Source organism: Lingula anatina, chromosome 1 (assembly GCF_051362555.1).
Source record: "Lingula anatina isolate TDL-2025a chromosome 1, LinAna3.0, whole genome shotgun sequence".
NCBI lineage: Eukaryota > Metazoa > Brachiopoda > Lingulata > Lingulida > Lingulidae > Lingula > Lingula anatina.
The window spans coordinates 66166337-66179884 of NC_141767.1; the positions used below are offsets into that span (position 1 = coordinate 66166337).

General features: G+C 34.4%; 2 protein-coding genes across 4 annotated transcripts; one reads left to right on the forward strand and one right to left on the reverse strand.

The window, feature by feature from the left end:
• Positions 1-2411: 2411 nt before the first annotated feature.
• LOC106172768 (UBX domain-containing protein 11) lies at positions 2412-8865 on the reverse strand. 3 transcript variants are annotated; one of them, XM_087001500.1, is made up of 15 exons: positions 8704-8865; positions 8319-8357; positions 7738-7775; positions 7433-7570; positions 7068-7162; positions 6780-6834; positions 6499-6575; positions 6146-6278; positions 5788-5918; positions 5255-5422; positions 4923-5115; positions 4404-4513; positions 4104-4168; positions 3236-3385; positions 2412-2975 (listed from the first exon to the last, which is right to left on the reverse strand). In XM_087001500.1, exons 5-15 carry the CDS (start codon positions 7149-7151, stop codon positions 2843-2845), a joined length of 1299 nt encoding a protein of 432 aa, XP_086857626.1. In that variant the 5' UTR covers positions 7152-7162; positions 7433-7570; positions 7738-7775; positions 8319-8357; positions 8704-8865; the 3' UTR covers positions 2412-2842. The 3 variants fall into 3 exon arrangements, with proteins under 3 accessions (XP_086857626.1, XP_013409102.2, XP_086857627.1); XM_013553648.2 differs by lacking the exon at positions 8704-8865 and having other exon boundaries at positions 8319-8659; XM_087001501.1 differs by lacking the exons at positions 7738-7775; positions 8704-8865 and having other exon boundaries at positions 8319-8655.
• A 269-nt stretch (positions 8866-9134) lies between these two features.
• Positions 9135-13508, forward strand: LOC106172770 (peroxisomal membrane protein 2). Its single transcript, XM_013553651.2, has 5 exons — positions 9135-9358; positions 10110-10214; positions 10630-10792; positions 11204-11323; positions 11635-13508. The coding sequence occupies exons 1-5, from the start codon at positions 9255-9257 to the stop codon at positions 11701-11703; spliced, it is 561 nt and encodes a 186-aa protein (XP_013409105.1). The 5' UTR covers positions 9135-9254; the 3' UTR covers positions 11704-13508.
• Positions 13509-13548: the final 40 nt, after the last annotated feature.

A 13548-nucleotide genomic window follows, 5' to 3' on the forward strand; every position in this document is an offset into this window, starting at 1 on the left:
TATTCAGTAACCAAAATAACATTCATGGAATTAAAGTTATGAGATAAAAAAAACATGTATTCGTATTTCGCAACGTCACAATATCATGATATGATAGAAATTGATAAATTATTCAAATCAACATAAAGACATACAAAACGTCCTTCACATCGTTCACGGAATATACAAGTAGCATTCTAGTTGATAGTTGTCACTGGCGTTCAGGCTATCACAGCCGTTCACATGGAAAATCTATTTTCTAAAAATCTATTTTCTATTCGAGGTATCTTGTAATCACGGTCCCTGTGCCCCGTATATCCCGAGAATTAATTACAGCTTTGGAAGTAACTGGCTCGCGCCGCCAGTAATTATGCCGCGGGATATTCAGGGCACAGGGACCGTGATTACAAGATACCGCGAATAGAAAATAGATTTTTAGAAAATAGACTTGTCATGTGAACGGGACCATTCTCGGGACCGTTCTCGATCTTGCGTTGTTTTGTATATATCATATGTATGATACCGTGGCGTCCGGAATGTTGACAGTGCTTCGGAACAAATTGCAGGAAACCACAAGGACCGAGAAGTTTGGTGCAAAACGTGCACGACATATGAGCCCTTGTATTTTCCGTTTGTGTCATCAATCTGAACACAAAATAAGTTGTCGTGCACCGGTCATAGACTCTACCGGTTTACTATCTAATACACAAGTGTATTCGATCTAAGTAGCTTAGGTCATTAGTTTCTGTGAGTGAGACTCTTTTTCTCTTTTCAGCATCTCAACAGGTATGTCGTCCCATTGGAGTTAAGAGAGAGCGAGTGAGCAATCAGTACAACCACAGCATCTCTTGTGCCGTATATGAGGAAGGTCTCTCTTCAAACGCATCTAAATCAAAAGTAAACAAAAAATAGCATTGAATACGTTTACAAGGATTACACTCATTTCCATAAGCAGATTTAGTTAACAATGATGATAACTGATAATTATAGATTTAGAAATCTGTAACACATTGTTTATAGGAGAGAGAGAGAGAGAGAGAGAGAGAGAGAGAGAGAGGGAGAGAGAGAGAGGGAGGGAGGGAGAGACTAGCAGTAAAAAGTTAACAGATTTAGAAATTGACAAACGGCGAATTAAGCTTTTCGCTAAGAGATGATTTCTTACCTGTTTCTTCCCTTCGTTTGCCTCTGCGATTTCGCAACATCGAACAACACAGGGACAAACTAATAAAAAAAAATAAATAAAAAAAATAATAATAATAATAAACGCTAAGAATAAATTTCATATTTAAAAATAGTGAATTGTACAAGCATATTACTAGATCTACTTCATTAGTACATTTGTATAACCTAGGATCCAATATATTGGATCTCAGTACGTATAACCTTCCACGATTAACATATTAGTGCATAAAAAATGTGCTTTATTTCTTTGTCTTTTTTAAAATATAATAATTCACGATCAGTTATGCCAAACTCACCTCTCCCAATCAGGCCAAAGTCTGGAACCCCTGTCAATTCGGCTGACACAGAGGAACACAGCACCAGAGCGATGAAAAATGTTATCGTCAATAAACTCTTCATCTGAAAATAAATGAAGATAAACAAATGTGTTACAAATAGTTATGCTTATTGCAAACAGGGTCGGATTGAGGCCGTCTTCTGGGTCTTCAGGAAGACGGTCAGATTTTCAAGTTTACAGTAACGGGTATCTAATTTTTGCTGTCGGAAGACGGTCAAAAATGGGGCATGGATCAACAAAAATAATTTAGAAGACTGTCAGAAAATATCTCTGGATCCGCTGGACTGGCTAGACTAGGAAAAATCGACAATATAAAGCCGTTTTGTCAGTGTTTAAAACATATTAACTGTACGATGTTATAAACATCAAGCATACCTTACCTTGTCGTTTGTAGACTTTTCGATTCAAAACTAGAAGTAAGTATCCGGTGGCAGCAGGGACCAGGCTATTTATGGCACCTTTAGTTCCGGGTGTCCAGAAATACACCCCATGAGGATTGTCCGTGCTCTCTGCTAGACTACAAAACAAGTGCACGGGAGTGGAGCGAACCCGGAAGCAAATTCACCATAATAAGGAAGAGCCATTAATTTTAAGGCGTGACTTGAAATTTTAAAATTCTAAATCAAAATGAGTTATGACACGAAGTCACATTAATAGATATTGTAATGGCTAATTATAAGTGATGGCACGGATTTCCGGTAAGCGTCAGGATCCCAGATCTGCCAAACAGTTTTAGCGCTACTGGATAATTATTATATCATCTTCTTGAAATATCTGTTGTTTAATCTTATATATTTATATTAAAACATTTTTTTTTTCACCAATACAATTTTTGAATCAGATTTTCTTGACTGCTTGACTGACAATTTAATTCAATTTTTTAAGGAACAATCAATAAACAAATGCACAAACATCATTGTAAAACTTCTTTTTAATGTCTCTCATTCACCTTCTTAAAAAGAAAACATTACAACAACATCTGAATTATACTTCTTTTTCTTTCATACAAGGCAATAAATATAAAATAATAATAATTAAATTAAATTAAAAAACTAGGACAGATGCATAGGTAAATATAATTTATCTTCCATTCTGTAATAGATAAATATCTCTGAAGAAAGGAATATTTTTTTTCAAAACAGAATAAACCATTTTCTTAAATTCGTAAATATCCACCATCAACAACCATCCATATTTTAGTGACAAATGTTTACATTTAGCTGCTATGTATAAATATTTATAAAATATACCAGTAGTACAACCTTGTCTTCAATATTCATTTTCAACACTGATGTAAAATACAGGTACAGTTCCTTGGTGCTTAGTAATGAAGGCAATGGAAGTCTAAGGCTTAACTGCTCTAAGATGTAGAGCAGCATTAGGCACCAGTCCACATTTTTCAAGTGTTGCACTGTTATCATCATATACTTTATTAGGATAGGCTGTGAGGATCTTGTAAGGTTCTGCACCACGTGGTCTGTAATTGAGAAAAAATGGCTGCATTTTCCTTGCATGTACAATAAAAATATGTTATCTCTGTACATGTAATATCATACTGATGTGGGCATTAAATTGGAAAGAACACGAAACATAACTACAAAAGGGTCTTTATTCAGAACTACTTGAAATGAGTGATGGTCACTTCCAGTGTTACACTTCCTTGTAATACAGTAGACAAAATTAAAAAAAAAATATCCTGATCTGATCCGCACAGAATACAGTACCACAAGATCTCACCTCTGATTATCCAGGTATTGCCTCACTTTCCCTATTGTGTCTGTGGATTTCATTTTCAGGATATAAGTTTGGTCCCCAGACTCAGATTTAATCCTTAATGTGGTGAGATTCCTGGCAGAAGGAGGTCTTGAAGACTGGTCCATGTCCAACCTAATATCATATACATACAAGTAGATATACAATGACATAATATTTAAGTGGTCATACATTTGAAAATGTTTAAATAATTGAGCCATTTTAGTTGAATTCAATATAATGAATATAATTTATATGATATGGTGCACTATATTTTCTCCAATATCCATGTGACAAAAAATAACAAGAAAAGCATTCAGAGAGCACAGACATCTGCCAAGATAAATAACTTATAATTAACCATTACTTAATTAATGAATCAATACCAAATTCTAACCTCTTTTAAATTAGCCCAATTTTGGTTTATCCTGAAAATTTCATCAATTTCATCCATAACTTTTTGAGTTAGGCTGGCGACAGATGTGTTTTAGGCCGCATTCACATCGAGTTGAGCCATAGCTCTACAAAGCCACGACCTAAATATGGCAGACGTACGTGAAAGGAAAACCGTCTAATCTTTTAATAGTCTCTCCGCCTCTCACACGCCTCTCCATGCATCGTCCCTGCGGGGTACAGTCATTAAAACTCGGCTCCATTGGGACGACACATGGGGAGGCATGTGAGAGGCGAAGAGACTATTGAAAGATTAGGCGGTTTTCCTTTCATGTACGTCCGCCATATTTAGGTCATGGCTTTGTAGAGCCATGGCTTAACTCAATGTGAATGTGGCCTTACATAACCAAGACATGGTGAAAAACAAACTAAACAAACTGCTGACAGAATGAATACACACCTTTCTTTCATTTCTTTCACAACATCTGTTTCCACTAGAGTAACACTGTTCTGTTTGTCTTCACCCTGGAAATAACATTCCAATGATTATCATTTGAATCTGAGAGCAAAATTTTCAGATCTTGCTATATTTAGGTATTTGCTAAGAACAGCCTCTTTTTCATGGCTTTGCAGAAATATTAATGTACACAAGTACTAGATTCATTAAAAAAAGCAAGCCAACAAGCAGGTGCAGCTGCCAGCTATAAAAAAAATTTACCAAATGGGCTAGTATTTTGAAAATTGTATATTGGGCCTTCACCTTGCCTCCCACTGTATTTGCTATTGAACCTCTGATGTCTATAACTTTCCCATTCTTGATGACATTCTGAGGCAAGCGGTGCAAGAACTGGTCTACTGTCAGTTTAGGACCTAGGAAAAGCAATGGTCGAAAGGAAAAATTTAACAGCAATCAAAAGACTTAGCACTGTAAATTGTAACTGATTTTTGAAAGTTGTGAAGGTTTTGTTACATGTAACACACAGGATAAACTGACTAAAATTAATATTCATGCATTTGAAGTCGATTTGATATCACTTGGTATTTAAAAAATCTGATATACTACAGTTCAAAAGATAAAACAAGGCAGTAAAGCTGTCAAATGTACAGACAAAAAGCAGAAAATGAAGATACAGAAAATAGGTCATTTTGTCAATTTTGATACAATAATATAACAACACAGTTGTCAACACTAAAATCTAATCACAAAAATACAAACATGGAACCACAATCGATATTTCATTTCCTATACATTTTCCCATTCTTATCAATTTTTTTTTACCTGGAACTTCAGATTCCTCTATTCTGTTTTCCTGGTGTTGTGCCTTGGTGGTGTTTGTTGCTTTGTTAGTGTCCTGTATATTACTAGGTACCAGTCTGGATGGTTTGGTGTCTCCCCCTAGAAGCTGACCTGTGCCTTTAAACACATCTGTATTACGCTTGTCTTTAAAGTGGACATTTCTCTTATCTGTGAGCTGAAATCGGCAAAAATAAAAATAGCAATACCCATTATTGAACACATTCGCTGACATTTCTGACAGAAAGTTTCTAAAGACATTTTCATGTATATATGTATGGTTGTAACATTATACCAAGCACCTGCTTTGTACTCACAATAAATGGCACTCCATCCGGGTACCTTATCTGTAACTCCCCTGGGAAGTAGCCATCCATGAGGTCCTGTACACATTGCTGGGTCAAGGGGTCAGTAAATGGACGGAAAGGACCACTGAACATCAGTATACCATTAGCATACAGGGTCAACTGGACTGGGTCTGGGATCTAGGGAGACAGTGACACAACACATGAAATATTTGAATAAACTGATTATTATCAAACGATGAAATATCCTTCTTACTAGAGATATTATGAATGCTAAACCAAACAAATTGAAGGTGCTGAATTTCGATTTTAATATTTAAAAACTTAAATAAGCTTTAAAATCATTTCAATGTCAAATAACATGTTCATACATTAATGATAAATTTCAGAAAAAAAAGGAAAGAAAAGCTGTAAGACTTCACAAAATTGACAGCAAAACTTTTGTATATCACAAAAAATCAAAAAGTATTAACAATATATTAAATAATATAATAATGAAGTTGAAATGGACTCTAATCTGCATTTAAATTCACTTTATAGTTTACCTTGAGTCTTGCTCCCCCAGTTGTGTGTTGTATCTTAGCTACTCCTTCCCCTGCAATAGCATTTAGCTCATTGATGTTTTCCACAATTAGGTCATAGTCCACCTTAAATTCCTGATTACTATAGGAGGTCTCTGAAATTTATTATATTTTTATTATCTGAACATTATATATTCATTTTTTCCTCTAAATTATCTTTACAGCACATGTACGACTTTCCAAACACGTCTAAAAATTCCACTTCTAATGAAGTTCTTGAAAATGTATTTTAGACAGTGTTTTTCAGAAAATGTTTCAATATCCAAAATTTTTTATTCTAGGTATGTTTACAGTCACAAATCAATCCTCCTTGACTCTGTACCTGGTCTCCACATGGAGGTAGGTTCATCTGAGTCTGACATGGCATCAAAGGCCTCATCTTCATCATAATACTTTTCACTATCTGGATTACTTTTATCTCCAACCCACACCATACCATAGTCCATTAGGAAAGCCTGAAAGCAGTGAAGAAAGAAAGCTACTTACTGAAAATACAATCAATTCTCCTGCCATAAAAAACAGTGCCTATTTTTAATTGTAAATTGCTGAACATTAAGCATGATTCATTTACAAATATTAACCATATTTTGAAAATACGCAACACCCTTTTCTTAAACAACTATACATCTAACTATCAGCATAAAAGTATTCTAAACAAAACTGTTTTAATCTTACATCCATTTCATGTATTTGCTGCTGCAAAAGCAAACATTTCTTCTCCAGCTCTGCTACACGACCAGGCTTGTCATCATCTGAATGAAATAATTAAATTAACTAAACAAAACGGGTATAATATAAACTTCAAATAAAAAGTCTCCAAACTGTCAAACTTGAACAATTACTTTTACTAATTTACGATGAAAAAATAATCATGAATGGATAAATAGTAATACAATCTTTTACCAAGGAATTATATAATTCCTTGCCTTTACCATACATTAAGTTTTCTAACATACTTTTTGCTTTCTGGAGGATCCTTAACTTGTCTTCCAAAATCTTTATCTTCTTCTCCTGCAACAAGGAAAAAGAATTTGATTACTAGTACATGTACTAATATTTAGAATGGTTGTTGACAGATTGACTGATTCATTCTCTCTCTCTCTCTCTCTCTCTCTCTCTCTCTCTCTCTCTCTCTCTCTCTCTCTCTCTCTCTCTCTCTCTCCCCTCTCTCTCTCTCTCTCTCTCTCTCTCTCTCTCACACACATGCATGTCTTCAACTAAAAGAAAAACAATGCAACTGATACCTTTTCATTTATTTCCTTTGCTTGGAATTGAATTTTCTGCTCCATGATTGAAATCCTGGACATCATAGTGGCCATTAAGTCCATGTCTGAGGGAGCTGAAGATAAAGCTGAGACATTGTAATTCATTTAAACCAAATTGAGTTTTAAAAGAATTTTGGTGAACTTGTCAGATAGATATTTGGGCCAGCCATGTGTTTTGGAAAATAAATAACTAACGAGATCCAATTCAAAAATTAAAGCATGAATAAAAGTATGAATAAAAACCATTTCAGGCTTCATGTAAGTGTTTGTACACTACTGTCTTGAAAGCACATGTATTGAAAGCAGCACAATGCTACACATTGACACACTGTTTTATCACTTACCTGAGACAGTCTTAGTAGGTTTGGAAGTTGTGGTGTCTTTCAGCTTTGGCAATCCTCCACCAAATGGATCAAGTCTTTGTTTGTTTTTACTTGTGGATATGTTTGTAGTAATTTCTTCCAATAATTTAGACTCATCCTCTACAACAAACCATACTGATTATTTGTAATGTTACTTTTTAACGAAAAATTATTGATAACTTCATTTGACATTCATTTTATCTGCATGTATAAATTGATAAATGCTATTCAAATTAATTTCACCAGTTTTCAATTATCAAACAGACTGGAGTTCAGGCATCTGTTACCTGTATATTCTGGGTGCCTGAAAGGCACATTTCTTGATCTGAAGAACAAAATTTACACATGTAAATGTATGATATGTGAAAATATATGATGTGATCATGTGAAAATATATGACATAATCATCATATTGTTTGGTAATTTAAACAGTTAATATTTGGTGGAAGTGACATCTGCTGTCCAGTTGGGCAGACATGCAATACTGTTTATTTTTTCATGCTTGACAAATGTACAGTACAGAAACACGCTTAGCTTCAAAGCACTATAGCGGTACTTAACTTCCACCCATACAGTGCTACTGGAAATGACAAAATCATGCACAAAAATCATACTTTAGAGCTAATACTTTTTAATACTTATTTTTTTATTTCATTTTTTAAAACTGAGTGCTAGACATGATACACGTACAGTGTACTGTACAATGTAGGGATGCTTGTTAAATAAACTTTGCACAATACAAGTAGGTCGATTCTCAAACTCAAAACGAATGAAGAAATGTCCATCATCAATCTGGCCTTATAGATAAAAAAGCTTCTACTTTTTTTCTGTTTCATAAACAGTACACTCTGGCGCTGAAAGCACTTACCCAGTGGGAGTAAGTGGGGATTTCTTTGGCTTCTTCAGGCTTGACAACGGCGAAGACATCGTTTTAAAGGATTATTACATTAAATAAAAATAATAAATCCCAAATAAATATACGCAAACATAGAACGCAGGCCCATAAATTATCAGTGATGTTAAAATATATTGTTGATCCTAAATGATACCTTAACGGTAAAACTTTTGCCTCATTGAATGATTGTTTACATTCCTAATCGCCATTTTGAAAACCGGAAATAAGTATATAGTAAATTGGGAATAGCTTTTGAATTGCCTAAAATTGATTTATCCCATATCCTCATTTTACTGACTTAAAACGATTCCAGGGCGATTTAAAGTTAAGGTACTATCATAAAATCATAAATACATACATAATTTAAAAATTCGACAAGTAATTTTCTTTCTCCATAGAAAATAATCCCTTATTTCGTGGCATCCATCTCACACAGTAACGAAAGTGATGTTTGTACGTTGTCTCAAAAACGCTCATTTGGGTGCATCATATTATGTTTGAACGTATTTCATCACGCACAAACTACATTAAATAAAATCACTGCACCAATGACTAAATTGCTGTTTATGTAAAGTTTCTCGAGCGACCGCGCAAACAGGTTGAGGGTCTTAACTTTTTGTTTCAAACACAACATAACACATGAAGACTGGTAACTTGTCGGATAAAAGCTACATATAGTTGATAAGTCTAGTATTCTACCAGATAGGTAATACACGTCTGTGACTGAAACGGTTAAAGCGGGCAACAGTAGAAAGACCTTGACCGACATTGACGTCGCTCTTCTTTAACGAGAGGTTGCGAGATTTAAGCCCGATTAAAGGTTAAAGATGGTTGTGGCGGCCTGAAGAGTGCCTTCAACTTGGGTTAAGTTGTTTTAATGACAAAGACAAGCACACTTTACGTTTCATCATGAGTTTAAGCAAAGGTAGTGATGACTCTTTCATAGAGAAGCTGTTCAAGGAATATTCAAGACTCCTGAGGGAGAAGCCGGTGCTCACAAAAGCAGTTACAAGGTGCCCGCTTCCATTGTCATAAAATCTAGATATATTATTTTTCATCATGCCAAATTTATCATCAATTTAACATTGAAATGATATTAATTCCATAACTACAGTTAAGTAAGTTTTATTGCATACTCACTGTATGAAGATAGACCGTTGTCATAAACGTATCTCCAGGCTGCCTCGGGCTACTCGAGAGAGAGAGTGCAAGAACAAGTTTTTACAAAAAGAAAGTAACCTTCCACAACCGTACCTTGCTTGAAAATTTTCTAAGACCCCATTCCCATGCCTACATGGATCTAGCGAGATCGGTCCATCTCCGAGGGGATTCTCGCTAAATTGCTCTCAGTTTAAGAGGCTTAGAAGTTTAGCTGGCACGCCTACTGAAGCGCTAAGAGAAACTTAATTACCGGGCCCTTACCAGCTTCAGTAGGCGTGTCAGACATCAGAGCTGCTTAAGCTGAAAGCAATTAAGCGAGAATTCCCTCAGAGATGAACCGATCTCGCTAGATTGCTAACAACGTTCTAGATCGATCTAAGTATGGGAACCCACTCTAGGTCATCCTTGTCTGAACTTTTCCACACAGGCAAACTAGTCCATCACATTATTTGTTATTTTTGACCTTGTTATTTATTTTTTGTTTGTCTGTGAGCACATGTAGTAAGTTTATGAAAATTATGTAGGTAGAGCCAGAAACCAGTTAATCTAGAAAATTGTGACAGTCTTTAAATGGCGAAAACTTAAATATTAAATTTTTTACAGTGCCATCAGTTCTGGTCTTGGGAATTTTTTATCGCAAGTCATATCAGGGAATCATAAAGTTGGTGGAATACAGTGGAGAAGTGTAGCAGCATTCTCAATATTCGGGTAAGATGAAGATAGCAGCTAGCAAGTTGTTTTTCCCTTTGTATGCTCTGTACCTGTTTAACCACAGTACTGTACCATTAACAGAAGTTTGTCTACCTAGAGATAATTGCTTTGCTTAAAGTAAGAAATAACCAGTAACTTACTACTATAATTCCAGTCAAGTAAGAAATTATCTTATTACTGAAATTCCAGTTTCCCCTTTTAAAAGAAATTGGGATGATTATTATTTATCTCTTTATTCATCTTTCTATTCTGTCAGTTAATAAATAGGCAATCTCTCTCTCCCTCCCTCTCTCTCTCTCTCTCTCTTTAATTAATTTCCCCTAGAATTTAGGGTGACAATTGAAAAAATAACTACTTGTTGTTTTTGCATAAAAAGAGCATTCTTCTTCTAAATTGAGTATTTCTTTTGCAGGTTTGTAATCACAGGTCCTCTGACACACAACTTCTACTCATGGCTGGACACAGCTGTGCCCAAAACTGCATCCTATGCTGGCTTGAAGAGGATCGTTATTGATAGATTTGTATTTGCACCACCATTTCTGCTACTTTTCTTCTACATTGTTGCAATATTAGAGGTAATAAATGATTGGGGTTTGTGTGGGGGTATTACTAGTAATGTACTACTAGGCTTATATTTTCATGGTTGCCAACATATGAGTTTTGAAATGTGCAAATTGTTTGCCATGCTCTTAGCAAGAAAAAAGTGGCATCTGAAAACATTTGCAATCTGTCAAAATGCATAGATTATGTGTGAAAGGGTAAAAATGGCAACCCTTTATGTTTAACCACTGTAAATGTACTTTTTGTGCCCTAACTATGATATTGATATGATATTTTATAATTTTTAAAACAAATAATTTGAAGTGAAAACCACTCACGCTCTGTAGAATATCTTAGTTAATTAGATGTAATGAAAGTTGGTGTTATGTACAAGTGCACATGCATTGTTGATCACAAAGTTGACAATTCATTGGTTGTGTTTGTAGGGCCAAAGTTCTGATGCTGCTATTCAGAAAATAAGAGAGTTCTACTGGGGAGCATTGAAGATGAACTGGAGAGTATGGGGCATTTTCCAGTATATAAATGTCAATTATGTTCCACAACAGGTAAATTTCTTGACATATTATTTTGTAACCTCTGAAAAAATTTAGTGTCATATAAATTATATACTATTTCTTTAAGATGATATCTTTAATTGTGTCACTCACCCCAATTGGTGATTTGAAAAAAAGAAAGAAATAATTATGTGACTAAGCTTCAGTAAAAATTGCTACTATGCATTATGTTTTACTACAACTAAATAAATAACTTTTACTACAACTAAATAAATCAGGTATAATATTGTTTTCTGCATTACATGCTTTCCATTATAACATTAATGTATACATGACCTTTATATTACCTTATTCCATTACAGTACAGAGTGTTGTTTGCCAACCTGGTGTCTCTAGGGTGGAATATTTACCTGGCAGCAAGGAGACAGTGAGGCAGATGACTTATGTGATATGGTGTGTTTTTATATGAAATAATATAATATAGCAAATCTTCAGGCAAGCATTAATTACAACTGATCAGTGTAAAAGTTTGTTTATACACCTTGTTAGCTCTCATTTCTCACATGCACTTGACCTCATTCCATTTACCCTCGTTGGCTTTCACCATTTTAGCTCATCTTGGCAACCTCTGTAAATATTTAGGCCCCATTCAGAACAGTGTACTTACTAGTCCCAGGGTCATATGGTGGACCCACTTGAATACTTCTCCATAGGGAATCTATTCAGTGTCTATTAGCGAATTAGATGACAAGTTTTTTAGTGGGTTGCCACTGTTCTGAATGTTGCCTGGGTAGGGCTCCTGTCAAACTATTCATGCCTTGTGAACACTAGTTTATGTGCTGCAGATTTACAAAATGTTTTATGCACTTGTTAATGTTAATCATGTTTTCTTCTTTTACTCACCAACATAAACACTGACCAGTAAAGTAAAAGATAATGTATATTATATTATGTAATGTATGTGAAACAAGATTTTTATGGATTTCACATAAAGCAGACTTTTTCATGCATAGTCACTTTCACTGACAATTTGAAATTAAGTATTTTTTTTACTCATTAGAAAGACATCAGCATTTGTTACAAAAATGACAGCATTCTATAATTAACCTTAGGTTTTTGAATTTGTCTGTAAAACATAACAAGAGAATTGGAATATTTTCTTTCATACAAGAATTCCAATTACATGAATATTATTAAATGTATTTAAATTCAAGTCTGATTTTTTGTTATAATTTAGTTGTTATTGGAGTTAGCAGATGATACCAACAATCCTTTTAAGCTTACAAGTTTTTAGATTGAAAATTGAAGAAAGAATTCTTCTTAAGTATATTTTGAGAATTTTATTGGAGCAGTTCAAGTACATTTAAAATAGGGTACTAGTTTAATTTAGAGATATATTAACAGTAATTATTGCATTTTTGAAAAAAAATGTTTAGATAATGTGCAAGATTAATCTGTTAATGTTATTGCTGAGCATCATGTTTTATCATAGTGTATTGTGTTTAACTATAAATGGACAAAACCCAAATTTGGGACCAACTGATTAAAAAGAGCAGCTAAAATATTTTGAGAGGGGTGTTTCATTTAAATCATTGTATACATGTACTTAAATGGTTTTTGTTTAAATCAGTTGTGAAACTAGATAACAGAGATATCTGACCCACTGCAAAGATATTGATAACGCCATGGTAAATTCTTGATAAATTTCAACAGGTCTGCATTATCAGTAGAAATGTAGACATCCTTTGGTTAGTAGCTTGACAAATAAACATACCAATCAATATATCTGACTGAATGAGCACACTTGAGGGGTGATAAGAGGCCACATTAATCACAGACACATTTCATGAAGTCCGACTGTAAGCAGATCAAATATGGGCTGGCAAGTTCTTAGTTCATTTCTCAAGCTATTGACAAAATAAATTTTTGTAATCATCAGCTGTCAGGTCTTCTTCAGAGGCAAAGTGATGTCACTGGGGCTGTTTGGTTAATTAACAACAATTATATATATATATATATATATATATATATATATATATATGTCATTCTTTTATGAACTTGGCCAATATTCATACGTGTCACCTGGCAAAGAATCCAAGTTTTCTGCATCTATTAAGAAGGTTGATTGAAAGATGACATTGAAGTACACAACTGGCTCAATTGTTTACTTATTAGGGTTTATTAAAAAGAATAATCAAGCTGTTGTGTTGAATAAAAGCAATTTCCTATAATTTTATGTTTGCATTTGCTTTAATAAATGATCAGTCAGATAAATC